Genomic DNA, 14,071 nt, shown 5'->3' on the forward strand with positions numbered 1-14,071 from the left:
TTTATTTCTATAAATATTCATTTATATATTTTCAGTGGTTGGTCTAAGAATTATTATCCACACTAATCTTATGTCATCATAAGTGTCATTTTTATTACATTTGCATACATTCAACACTCCACCAGAAAATTTTTACTTGTTTGCTTTCAATAGTTACGTGTATTTGAACAAACTCAAAAGAGACCCAGTGTATCAGTCAGTATTTACTAGAGCAGCAGATATAACACAAGATATACAAATATATATGAACTTACAAGGTTGGCTTCCAGTGGGCACCCACAGAGTCAGATGAGGAAGAGTACAGAGGGTCTCTCTCTATGCTGGAGACAGAAGGATTTAGTCGAAGGCCTGGAGCTCACTGCAGTGTCCCATGTAAGTCCCTGTAACAGGAGGCCAGTAGGTTTGCACTGGAAAGGTGAAGAGTCTAAGTTGGAAGGCTGAAGGCTGAAAGATCTGGGCCAGAAACAGAAGAGTCTGCGCTAGAAGGCAAGAGATGATGTCCAAAGGGAAGACTGGAGCTCCTCTGAAAGAACAGAAGCAACAGCTTCCTTCTTCATTTCCCTTTTATAACACCCAGGTGAGGAACCACCCTAGGGTAGTGGCCTTAGGGTGAATCTTCTCAGCCCCAAGGAGCAGAATTGCTGAGCAGTTTTAGCCGGGCTTCCCTTAACCAAACTTCTCGAATTGAGACAGTCAGTATACACAGTCTCTATAATTACCAGGATATTTATGATTTCTATGCCCTTTCTTTATTCTTGAAGTTCCCATTTCCCTCAGGGTAACATTTGAGTTTGAAGAATGTCCTTTAGCATTTAGAGAAAAATGGCTGGTGATGAGCTCTCTTAGTTTTCCATTATCAGACAATTTTATTTTGCCGTGATTACTTATGGCTGTTTTTACTTGATCTAGAATGCTAGGTTAGCAGTTGTCAGCCCTCTGCGGATGTATCACATTGTCTTCTGAAAACCTTGGTATCTGCCAAGGATTCAGCAGTCCTCCAAGTTATTGCTCCTTTTAGCATCTTTTTCTGTCTGCTTTCACGACTTTTCTCATTAGTTTTCAGCAGCTTGCATAGAATGTTGGTGGGTTTGGTTTTCTTTGATTTTGTTCTTTGTGGGTTTTTCTTCAATTTTTATTTTTTTTTTATTTTTGGTACCAGGGATTAAACTTAGGCTGTTGCACTTGTGAGACAAGTGGTGGAACCACTGAGCCAAACCCCCTTTTCTTCAATTCTTACACAGGTGGCACACGCCTGTAATCCCAGCTCTTGGGAGGCTGAGGCAGGAGGATCGCTGTGAGTTTGAGACCAGCCTGGGTTACATAGTGAGTTCCAGGTCAGTCTCAACTACCTAGTGAGAACAGGAGGAGCTGTGAGTTTGAGACCAGCCTGGGTTACATAGTGAGTTCCAGGTCAGTCTCAACTACCTAGTGAGACCCTGTCTCAAAAAACAAAACAAACAAACAAACAAACAAAAATCTCACACTGGTAAAATGTATATCTTTTACCAAATTTGTATTTTCTGGAAACAATGTCCTCAATTCTGCCTTGCATTCTTTCTCCTCTCTGTTTGGAACTCCAGCGCCAGAAGACTAGATCTTTTCATATTTTTTCATAATTTTCACATAGGTCCCTGAGGCTAATTTTTTCAACCCGTTGTTCTCTCTTATAGAAACTGGGCAAAGTCTCTTCATCTATGTTCAAGTTCTTGGATTCTTTTCTGCCACTTTCATTGTATTATTAAGACCACCAAGTAGAATTTTATTGCAGACATCTTATTTTTCAACTCTAAAGTCATCACTTTTAAGTTGATTTTATTTCTGCACCAAAATATTTATCGTTCCCTTCATTTCAGAAGTGTCTATATCTTACTGAGCACAGCCACCAGAACTGTTTTAAGAACCGTGAAAGAATGTCAGTACCTCAGCTATCTTGAGTCTATATCTGACTACTTTTCCCTAGAGAATTGCTCATATGTAATACTGTAAAATGCTGAGTACTTTTAGATTTCATCTGAACACTCTGGATGCCATGAGCTGTGTTCCTGTTGAAACCGTCTGGGGATTACCAGCTCTTTCATCTCCACAGACATTGGAGCTGGCATATTCAGACTGCAGGTTTTGCCCGCCTTTCTGTGGCCAGGCGCAGTGTTCATCCCAATGTCAGAGTCTCTGTTCTCCTGATGCTCATCTGCCCCACACATGAGCGGCTCAGCAGGAGTCTGGGGATTGTGTCAGTTCACACCCAGACTTAAGAGACCCCCCTTTTCATTTCTCCACTCCGTATCATTTCCTCCACTGCTGGTGACTTCTGGGAATCCCTTTAACTAATCCTCTATATAGAAATCTTGTGTGTAGGTGTTCAGGCATACGCACAATGGAGTAGTTTTGTGTTGTCTCCTGGAGCAGTAAGGAAGGGCAGTCATGGGGATTCTCCCCATTTTCTACAGCTTTCAGTGATGCAAACAGCCCACTGTGGTATCCTGGCCATAGATGAGTCACCACCGCTCTAGATCATAGGGTCTGCCCATTTTCTTTAGCCAGAAACGCTCATTTTTATCTTTGGCTTTAGGTGCCACCGTCACCACCTAAAAGTAGCTCCAGGACTGGAATCACCCACCGGACATATGTAAATGAATAAATGCCAAAAGAGAGACAAATCCATTGAAAAGAATTTTAAATAATGGAAGGTGGATTCTTCTTTCACTCCCCTTACCTGTGAGACTCAGTGGCTTCCTTTCAATCTAATGATCAGTCCTGTACTGTGGCCAGGTGACAAAGGTTACCACCAGCGATAAGTTTTGTCAATAGCATGTGCCTCTGACAGAGGGTGATGGAAAGGGCACTTGACCTGTTTGATATTCTTTCCTGAAATCCGTCACTCCAGTGGAAATGTGAGGAACACTTCAGACAAACTCAACATAAAAGACATTTTATAAAATATACAAGAACCACTCCTCAAAACGCTCAAGGCCGTGAAAGCCAAGGGAAGACTGAGAAACTGTCAGACCAGAGACATAGAAGAAGATGTGATGACTAAACAGGGTATTCTGGATTGAATCTTGAAACAGAGAAATTACATTAAGAGAGAAAAAAAAACACTGTCCAAATGAGATCTGGAGTTAATAATAGTTTACCAACAGTAGCTTTTTGGTCTCCTCAAGTGAACCTGGGAATGTAAGATATTAACAGTAGGGCATTTTGCACATAGGGCATGTATGATCACTCAGACTGTCTTTGCAACTTTTTTATAATATAAAATTAATCTTAAGTAGTATTTTATTAACAAATATGGAGCTCTTTAAACATTTGCTCGCAGATACTCATTTTTCTGATTATTTGACTGACAGATAATTTTCTCCCTGATTTTCTGATGCCTGTAGCCTTGGGTAGTTCCACATTTAGCTCAAAGCCAAGAGATAAAAGAAAATACTCTCTACAGTACACACTTTTGCTAGGGTTTTCTCCTTAATTTTTTAACCTCCTTCCCCAAACCACCTGCTATTGCCAATGCCCAGATAGTTGCTTTCATTATTATTATCATTATCATTATTATTGTTAGAGATTTGGATATGATCTCTGATTGCTCACTACTAGAGATTCTCATTTATCTTTCCTCATACTTCTGATCTCAAAAAAGTGCTGAAATTGCTGCCTAGGTATTTAAAGCTCATTCATTAAATTTTTGTATTATGTACACATGTATCTTGTTATTGCCTAGGTATTTTTATTTTGTAAATTTAATTTATTTGTTTGTGCATACCTGGATCTTAATTGATAGACTGCACCTCTATGCTTGCTGATATGTAAATTTCATGTATGGACCTAATTCCTGTTTCACAGTTTTACAATTGGAAATGGAGTTCATGAAATTAATATCTCAAGAAAGAAAAAGCAGCACTAACCTTTATGGAACAGCAGTTCCTTTCAGATTTTCAGCCTCAATCCAACTCACAAGTCGCCCGTGAAAGGGCACCTTGAGGGAGAGAAGTCCAGGGCTGGAGACAAAGATTCCAAGGTGTAGAAAGATGGGCGACATTCGTTTCACATTCCACATCCAAGAAGTGGTGCGGCCAACATCAAAGCCGTTTCATATTCTCTTTTTCGGAACTGCCTTCAAGGTTGAGGGGGAGAGAATAAGAAAAGGAAGGCCAGTGGAAGAAGGAAGAAGTGAAGAACACGAATTTATTTGAATCCCTGAAATTGAATAACCAATTTCCCCATCATTTTCATAGGTATGAATTATTGATACTGAGGTGCTGTGGTATGGATTAGTAACAATTGAATGGAAATAGCAGTGTGTGAGAATATCCACAAGCCTCATTTACCCTCTACCTTCTTCTGAAAGTAATCTGTGGCAGCTGAGGAGGAAATAACAGAAACGTGCCTTTTTTTTGGGGGGGGGCTTGAAAGGAAGACAAAGAGGAAGGAGTCCTAGGTTTGAAAAAATGAAACAAGCAATGAACACTGCCCCTCCCCAAAGTCCCAAATGCTAGACAATTTTTGTTTGATTCTCCATTTTGATGGAGAGACAGGGAATAATATAAGGGCACAAGATTATTTTTCTAGAAACATCTTATTCTGGGTAGCAGAAAAGGTCCTGTTTTCTTTTTTCCCGGTTTACACATACATAATGTAATTGAACTGAAGCTACAGTAGAGTGGGCAGAGAGGAAAGAGTTTCCATGAATGAACTAACAGACTATATCGCCATTATTAAACAGAGCAAGAAAACATGAAATCAAGACAATTAGGTAAGCAACAATCAAGGCTCTTAAATATAATTCAATTTATACTGAATATAAAATCATTGAGAAAATGTGTGTGACAAAACCTTATCTGTTCTACATGATTGCCTTTTAATATCCCTTTGCCCCCATGAGGGTCTACTTCAATCAATGTTTCCAGGTGATAGCTAACTCCATTATTGATTTCACTACACCCTCCTTGCAAGTATGTGGCATCACAAAAACTTCTAATTGAAGAATAAAATTATCAAAGCAATGATGGAGATTATAACAGCTTTACAAAGTCATTTTTGTGAAGGGAGATTCAGAGATTTAAAACCTCAGGATCCAATAGAAGCACTCATAGCAAAGGGCAAGTGAACATGTGGTTTGATTCCATGCAAACCATGCCACCATCCCGCCCTTTTCTCTGTTCTGAAGTGACACCTACCATCCCAACCTTGGTGCGTACATTGGCAGACACAAGTGCATTTAGGAACTTGTAGCTTTCTTATATTTATGTAAGAATTTATGTTTTCTATATTTATTTGTTTTATACATACACTCACATGGAAGATCATACTCATGTGTTCTGCACCTCCTCTTTCTTCAAACTATTGTAGAGCTTTCTATCAGTATATAAAAATCAGCCTCACGGTTTTCAAGAGTAACATGAGAGTCTACTGCCTGACCACACCATTGTTGATAGAATCACTCACTAATAGACATTGAGGTTTAGACTTGGGGCTGCTGGTGCTGCTGGTGGTAATCATAAAATAATAGTAATAATAATATAATAGTGATGATGATGATACTGAACACCCTTCTGTAAGCCTGTTTGTAAATATTTATAGTTATTTCCTCTAGGCTGGGGACCTGAACATGATTGCTGGGTCAGTGGATATGCTATTTTTACTTAAAATCCATACTGTGAAATAGCCCTCTGAAAAAGTCATAGCCTCACTAACAGTGCATAAAATCATTTTTAAATTTCCTATCATTGGATATAACCAGGCTGAAATTTCTGCCAAACAAACATGCAAGAAATGGTTTAAATTGACCTTTTGGTGAATATGAGGAAATATTAGTGAAGAGCATATTTTCATATATGATGTTTCTTTATGAAAGGCAGCTGGCATTTCTGGCTCTAGTTTTTCCTTGTAATCACTGATTTTTAGATATTTTTAGTGTACTCTGGTTACTGAAACTTGAAGGTCTATATTGCAAATATTTTCTCCCATCTTTCACATTTTCTTTTTGTTTTACATATATTCTTCATTTAACTGAATTAAATGCAAATTCATTGAATATTGGCATATTTACCAATCATTTATGTAATGCCAGCTTTTAAAAAAATCAGAAGGCCTAAACATAGCAAAGATGGCAAAGCTTTCATCTGTATTTTCTCCTAATACGTTTGTGTTGAAGCCTTAAGATCTTTAATAGTCTGAGCATCTTGTGAAGAAAAATATTTAATTATTTTCCCCCAAAAGATAGCTAATTCCTCCAACATAATTTATTGAATAATCTTTTTATTTACTAAGCAGACTGTTCATTACATAATGAATTGATAATGAGTTGGTATGGGGTCATCTTACTGTTTTTAAATTATTTTCTCTTTTGATCTATACGTACTGCACAGCATTTTTGTTTGTTACAGCTTTTTCTATAGTATATCTTGATAACTTCTAGGGCAAGTGTCACTGTTCTTTCATGAACATTTAATTTTGGCTATTTTTGTATGCCTTATCACAGAAGAACTTCAGAACTAATTTACCAGGTTTTCACTTAAAAACTTGGCTATTTGGAGTTTGGAAACATTTTGCATTTATCCATTAAGTTGTGAAGAATGAGTATTTTTAAATCCTGAGTTTTTTCATCCAGAAATCTAAAAATTCTTCAGTAAAATTTTATCTTTCTCTAATTATTTCTGCTTTTGTTTTATAACTTTCCTTCACTGTTTTGGATTGAATGGGATGATTTTTCTCTTTGGCATTTGTGTGAGTTACTTTTCTCTCATTGCTGAGACTAAACACCAGACAACCATATTTAACGAGGGAAAGGTCTACTTGGCTTAGTTTGTAGATGTTCTAGTCTACAATCATCTGGCTCCAAGGCCGGGTGGCAGGGGGTGACAGTTCATGGCAGCAGAACATAGCAAAAGCAACAAGGGACCTTAACAGTGTCTTTCTGCTCCTTTTTTCTTATTCAGACTAATGGGATTAGGGTGGTGTCAGAGTGATCACTTTTGTGTAGTGGCTTAGTAGTCACACTCCCCTTAATCCTAGCATCACACACTTTAGATTCATCCACCTATGACAACATGAGGATTTGCGGGGGGGGCATCAAGACCCAAACCATAACAGTATTTTCATTTCCATTTTGGCTGTTTAGAGGAGAAATGTTGACGTTTGTATTGAGATCCTGTATCCTCAGCCCATCTTTTAGGATACTGGACTTGGACACAAAGCTGCCTAAGGTTTTCCTCAAGGGTCAAATAGATCGAAGAACCATAGGGAAAATTAAGCATCAAGCTATTGAAATGATCCCTCAGCTCATTTCTTCTATTTTTAACTTTCTTGTGTCCATGTTGCCACTTGGACTGTGGATCTGGCCACACAGAGGGACCTTGCAGCTGCCCGTGTCATTGCCAGGATGGTGGGATGACTGGCCATCAGCCTCGGCCACAGGGCAGCACACTATTGAGAGGGTTGTATGGTGTGAAGTTCAGAGGTATGGATGGAAAGTCTGTTTACAGATGAGGGGCGCAGGAGCAGCGACAACCACAGAGCCTTCAGTTCCTAGGCTTCAACCTTCCTTCTCATGTTTCCTGTGTAAAGTGAGGAAGGGCCAAACTCACAAGACTCCAGATGTTAACACCTTCCTTGTCTGTGTCCCTATCGTGTGAAATGGAATGTGGCATAAAAATGCCTGATGTACAGCAGGTGCTCAGCAAATGGAGGCCTTTGGTGTTGTTGGTAAGATGATGTCGGCACCTTTAGTCTTATAGGCCTGGCTTGGGGTCCTGGCTTTGCCTCTTCTCAGTGGCATGACCTAAGACAAGCTACTCTGGAAGCCTCAGTTTCTTCAAGTTAGGCTGCACAACTTAAAGATTTAAGTGAGAACATACAACTGTTGGGACTTGGTGGGTTGTAATATTTCATGTAACAGCAGCTGGTAATCATACCATTCTTGGTGATTGTGATTGTTTCTGAGGGTAAGAGATAGGTTCTCATGGGGCGGTGGAGTAGAAATGTGTACTATTGGCCTATATCAAAGCTGAATTTTGTAATGGTATTACTTAAGGGAGCACTTGCATACCATTTGTGCACTATGAAAGATTTCAGGGTTTTGAGTTTAAAAAATTTGTTTTTTAAAGATATTCTCAAATTGTTTTTCATAAAGCTATGTAATAAGGATCCCAGGTAAACATCCAAGCCATTCACTCAAAACCAAGTGCCTAAGAAACTGAGTAGCACAAGACACTGTAGTACGGAGATACAATGAGACAACAGCTTTGGTTTCTTGCCTCAACCCCTGAGCAAAGGTGATGTGGAAAACTAAGGGAAACAATGAAGACATAGACATTGTATGGGTCCCAATATCACTCTGTTCTTTAGAGCAGGGTAAAATGCTCCTTTTGATTTATTCATTGAATTTAGGCATAAAAGAAATGCATTTAAATTATTATTAATAAGGAGAATGAACTGATTATCATAATTTTGCATCTGAACCAGAAGTTCTTTCAAATTAGAGAGGTATAAGGACTAACTGTGGCCTAAGAACTAACATCATTATCAAAGAAACTTTTTCCTAAGATCTTTCTTTCAAAATCTGATATCCAGATCCAGATCACTGGTTGATTTAAACATTCTAGAAGAGAAGCCAGATGTTAGTCATTCGCCACACTGTGCTAATCATTCATTCTATGCTTGGGGAAAGAACAAAACAAAATAAAAAAAACCCAAAAAATAAATCCTTAAACATAATTAACTGTTAAGTCAATTTTTTTTTTTTTTTTTTTTTTTGGTACCGGGGATTGAACTTGGGTCCTTGCGCTTGCAAGCAGGCCACCGAATCACTGAGCTAAATCCCCGGCCCCTGTTAAGTCAAATTTTAAGACTTCCTAATCAACAGTAATCCAATCTGTTGCCATTATCCATGAGTCTTAAATTTATTACTCAATGATTTCCAAAGAAGTAACCTACTTTAAGGATTAAGTGGAAAAATACACCTTCACGTAGAGCATATGTGAAAATGATGTGGCCCACAGAGATCAGAGGAAACATTCTAAATGCAGGCCTTTGTGATACTGATTCCCAACTTACTTAGCGCCACATGACTCACCTGGAACTTCTCACCACAAGCATTTGAAGGCAGGTGTTGTGAGAGAGGTCATTGACCTTTCCCCACCGTACTTCTGAAAGACGTTTGACCATCATAAAAAGAGGTGGAGGCGGAGTTTACGGCTTAACAATGTGTTGGTTAAAGTTGAGTTATGTATAGTATTTTTCCAGGTTTAGTGATTGGGACAGGCTTGCACCTGAGTGAAAAACATAGAAACAGAAGACCTGCTTCGTGCCCACTTTGCAGGCTTGGCAGTACCAGCTTCTCAGCGGTGGTGCCAAGAAGGAATGAGCAGGGGAAGACAAGGTAATGATTATTGCTTAGTTCAGATCCGCCTTAGGGCAAAGCACATATGGCAGTGGTATTCCAATGAGACTGTACTTCGAATCCCCTGGGGATCAATCAGGATAGAAATGTGTTGGCTTTCCAGGTGATTCCAGGTAACATCCAGGGGGAAGACCACGGCTCCTGACACTCATTTTCAGAAAGATTAGTTTTTATTGTTCTCAACCAATGGGACATAATCTGACAAGCCTTATTTATGTAGAGACAATGGTAAGGTCTGGATTTAAATTAGTACTTTCAAAGGAGAATTAAAAGTGTAGGAAAAGTCCCAGGTATGAGTTCTTAACCCTGAATCCGTGGAGTTCATAGGGACTCCATAACTCTCGAAATGTATGACAACACTCTTTGAGGATATGTGGGTTTCCACTTTGGGAGGGACTAAAAAAGCAAACATGCAGAAGGTAATACAGAAAGCTACAGAGAGCAAATCTCTCAGGAACCACCAAATGAACACTCAATTTAATGCAATTCATTCTCACACAAAGGACACATGTACGCTTTTTTTCAAGAGAAAATCTGTGGATCGGGGTGCTTCCCCAAACTTTCACCTTTCTCCTCTTTTCCCACACTCTGCTGTAGCACTGGCATTAGTCTCTGATTTCCAGGGGAGTAGAGCAGCTCCCACCTCCATTCTGACCAAGAGAAAGACATCTTTACTTGGCTAGCTTAGCAGAGCTGAGTGAGCCTGATCTTCTCCAAAGAGAGACTAATGATGGAGATGAGCAATGGCGAAACAAGTCAAATGGGAAGTCTTGCTCATGCTCATATCCCAAGTTTCTGTTTTGCTTCTGGATAGCTTGACATATTTCCTTCCAACCCTCTGTCTCCTCTAGCTGGGATGGTCCTCATTCTGGTGACAGACCACTAAGAGATTCTCTTTACTTCTTCAATGTCTTCATGCCTCTCTGCATCCATGCATTTTCCAACATGGATTGTTGAGGGAATAGGTTTAGATTTACAAGTTAAATCTCAACAAAGGATGAAGGCATCCCAACAGAACTTAAAAAATTACTACATGTCTGTAGTACACAATGTTTACATTTAACATAGGGCATAGGAACATGTATTTAACACATCTTAATTCTTTTTAAATCCCCCTCCCCTCTGTTGTAGTCAGGGTTTTCAAAGGGATAAATCTAATACAGGATTCAGTTTACAGGATTGTTTTATAATATTCACCCCAAAAGTCAAGTGCAGAGTAGTGCAAGAGATCTTTCCACACACTAGAGACCCGAAGAATCCAGCTGGGGATTGCACAATGTCCTTCACAAGTCCAGGGCGATGTCCTTCATAAGTCCAGCCAGAGGACTAGAGCCCAAAGCAATGTCTCATGAAAGTCTGTATCAAGGATCTGCACTGGAAAGGCCAATGGTGGAAGCTAGAAGGTCTGCACTGGTGGGGTGAAAGATTTGTGACACCAGGCTGACAGATCTGCACTGTAGCCAGGAAGTAATGCTCAAGGTGAAGGTCATATTCCTGAGGAGAATAGCAGCCATCCTTGGTGATGGTGAGGACCCAAACTCCTCTGGTTATGAGAAGAGCCAAGTTTGTATCATGAAAATCAGCCACAGCAAGCTTCTCCAGGAAAATCAACAGCATACCATTTTCCCCTCCAGTTCACTTTTTGTGCCATTGGCGATAATCCTTAGGTGGATCTTCCATGTCCAGACTATGCTGGCTCAGTTCAGCTGGGCATTCCAAGTTGACCATTAGTTAATCCGCCATATCCTCCCTCCATCTCTAGATTGCTGTCCCATTTTCAAAAGATCTTCCTCTAACAAAACTTCTTAAATTGAAATGTGTAAATGGGCATCGTGTTAAAATACAGATTCTGATACCCTCTGAGAACCACTGAGATGGGGGAGCATTCTGTTGAGAATAACACTGAAGCTGGTGGCAGCAGATTCCATCAACAGTACTGGACCCTTCAGCTGTGTCTGCCATGGGATTGGAAAAGAGACAGTGCAGCCCAGATGACATGGATTTAACATATCAGCCATGGCTCCTGTTTCAGGTTATCAGCCTTGCTCCTATCCTGAGCACTAGGAGGTCATGCCAGATGAACTGCCACTGTGAGCTGTTTGCTTACATTCTTTGCCCATTTTATTCCTTCTTTTAGCTTAATCGGGGAGATAGTGATATCCCTATGAATAAGAAATGGCTCACCTCACTTACTGCCTTCAGCCAGTCTTAGCGGCATGGTGCAAGCTCCCATCTGCTGATGAAGTGGGACTGATACTCAAGCCAGGACAATGTGAACCAAGCTCTGGATGTTTGGTAGACATCAGCCTGTGACTGTCTGGTATTTTGTTTCTTTTCCAGTTCAGGTATTGGCTCCCATGATCTGCTGATACTGGGCCCAACCTTGAAACATAGACGAGTTCTTTCTTCTCTTCTGAATTCTGACTCACACATTTGGCCTGTATTCAGGCCACTTTTTGAAAGGAATTGTGTGAAAGAATTTTTGGATACTTTTTAAAACTACCATGAAGAGCCATTCTCTAGTCAACTTCGCAGCTGACTAGATGCACAGGTGAGCCCTCAGGACCAGCCTGGCCAGCCCACATCAGCAGAAACTTACTGCAGTTAACCTGCAGATGCGTGGACCAGATGAACGCTTTAAACTAGGAGGTTTCGGCATGGTTTGTCACAGAGCAATAGTTAATTGATGGCCCACTAAGATCGCAGTGGTGGAGGGCTGCTTTTCCAAAGGAGAGACAGGATACTGCAAGGCACAAACAAAGGTCAACCAAGGTGCATATCTTTAAGGACCTAGTAGCTTTGTAATGGAAAGGGAATGGATAGTTGTAATTCAGGGAAATAATAAAATAGTAGAAAGCATTTTCAAGGTCCCAAATGTTCACAGATTATGAGCACTTGGAGCATGTTTTCTGTTACTATAATGAAATGCCTAAAACAGACTAACTTTATGAGAAAAGGGGTTTATTTAGTTCACAGCTTTGCAGGCTGAAAGCCCAACCAGCATAGTGCAGAATATGGTGAAGTCCTCTCTTGGTTATGTCACCACATGGTAGATGGTGGTGGTGGGCCCGCCTGTGATAGCAAACCAAGAAGCCTGTCACAAAACAGGAAGCCAGAGATGATTTCCACTGGGAAAATTATGGTAATTTGTCTAACTAAAATAAACTAAATTATAGATAAGACAGCTTCTGTCTGTAAAAAGCAGCAGCCTATAACAGTACTGAAAGGAACTAAGTTACACTATGTTCAAGGGAAAGAATCTTTTTCAAATCTGTTTATATTCACTTATATACATTTTTGCTCTGTGTGGTTGAGACTCTTCCAATTAATTTTATGCTAGGCTCTTGCCATTTCAGAGTCCTCTAGGCCAAGTGAGGGCCTGATTGAATGATATTTGACTGACTCTTTCATGTTTGCTCTTGTGGAGTTTGTATCTAATTCCTTTGTGTGCTTCAGTAGTAATGGTTGTTTCAGTCAATTTTCTATCACTGTGACAAGATACCTAAGAAAAATCAACTTAGAGGAGGAAATATTTCATTTGGTTGTGATTTCAGAGGTGTCGGTCCCGAGTCATTTGGCTCCAATTGTTTCTGGGCCTCCTGTGAGGCAGAGCACAAAGGTGGCAAGTACTACGCCGTAAAACAAAGTTGTTATCTCAAGGAAGACAGGAAGCAGAGAGAGGGAGGGAAGAGAACAAGAGAGGAGGCAGGTGGGACAAATGCATACCCTTCATAGAAACCTTCAATGACCTACTTCCTCCAACCACCCTCATCTCCTGAGATTTCCACCACTTCCAAATAGCCCTTTAAACCCTGAATTCATCAGTGAATTAATCAAATCATCTTCCAAGGGCCCAGCCCTGAACACTGTGCATTGGAGATCAAGCCCCGAATATATGAGCTTTTGGGGAACATTTCAGATCCAAATCATAACAGTGGTGATTACAGCCAATTTGTTTTTTCTAATACAAGTAGAACCCACTTCATGGTACCATCAGACCACTAGGTGTTTAGCATCTCCTCTTGAGAGTCCCAGTCTCAGGCCCACAAGACCTCTTCTCTAAGCTGCTCTCTGCAGTTGATCTTCTTTGATAATTTAGAATTCTTTCTCCCCCCTCATCAAATGCTTAATTAACACCCTTACACCTGGTTAACAAATTTTCATACTAAATTCTTTCAAATAATGTTTTTGTTTTTGTCATTTGACTGGCCTCTGATTGATAGCACTCATCTATTCTTATTCCCTTCCACAAGGTTACCACAAGATTGTTCTGAATCTTTCAGTCCATTTTGCCTTAGTTTTAAAATCATTCATATATGCAAACTCACACACACACACACACACACACACATCATGCAAGTTACGTAGTCTTTCATTTATCATTTGATGGGATAGGGAAGTACCAGATCTCTTTAGGATTCTTTTTAATTCCTTAGACATACTTTTTCACATGTATTTCTTGTCTAGATCCTATGATTTCACAACATGTCTCTATGTTCTTTCTTGCTGACCCAGTATTAATTTAATTTCTTTGAGTTCCCCTTAAAAAGTGGAGATACCCAAAAGTACTGATGAGCATTAGACTTTAGTCAGGATTCAATGCAGGGATGAAGAAACATTGAAAGTTTATATTAAAGGCTTCTATCCTCCAGAGTTTTCTCTCAGTTCTCTCAT

General features: G+C 39.9%; 1 protein-coding gene across 1 annotated transcript in view; it reads right to left on the reverse strand.

Moving 5' to 3' along the window:
• Positions 1-2,201, reverse strand: part of Arrdc4 (arrestin domain containing 4) — a 16,080-nt gene extending 13,879 nt beyond the window's left edge. The window contains exon 1 of the mRNA XM_010607878.3: positions 2,067-2,201. Coding sequence (XP_010606180.1) covers positions 2,067-2,201 — 135 coding nt within the window. The remainder of the gene's footprint in view (positions 1-2,066) is intronic.
• Between the last annotated feature and the right edge of the window lie 11,870 nt (positions 2,202-14,071).

The sequence above is a fragment of the Fukomys damarensis genome, unplaced genomic scaffold, assembly GCF_012274545.1.
Source record: "Fukomys damarensis isolate Sample0158 unplaced genomic scaffold, DMR_v1.0_HiC HiC_scaffold_7, whole genome shotgun sequence".
Lineage (NCBI taxonomy): Eukaryota > Metazoa > Chordata > Mammalia > Rodentia > Bathyergidae > Fukomys > Fukomys damarensis.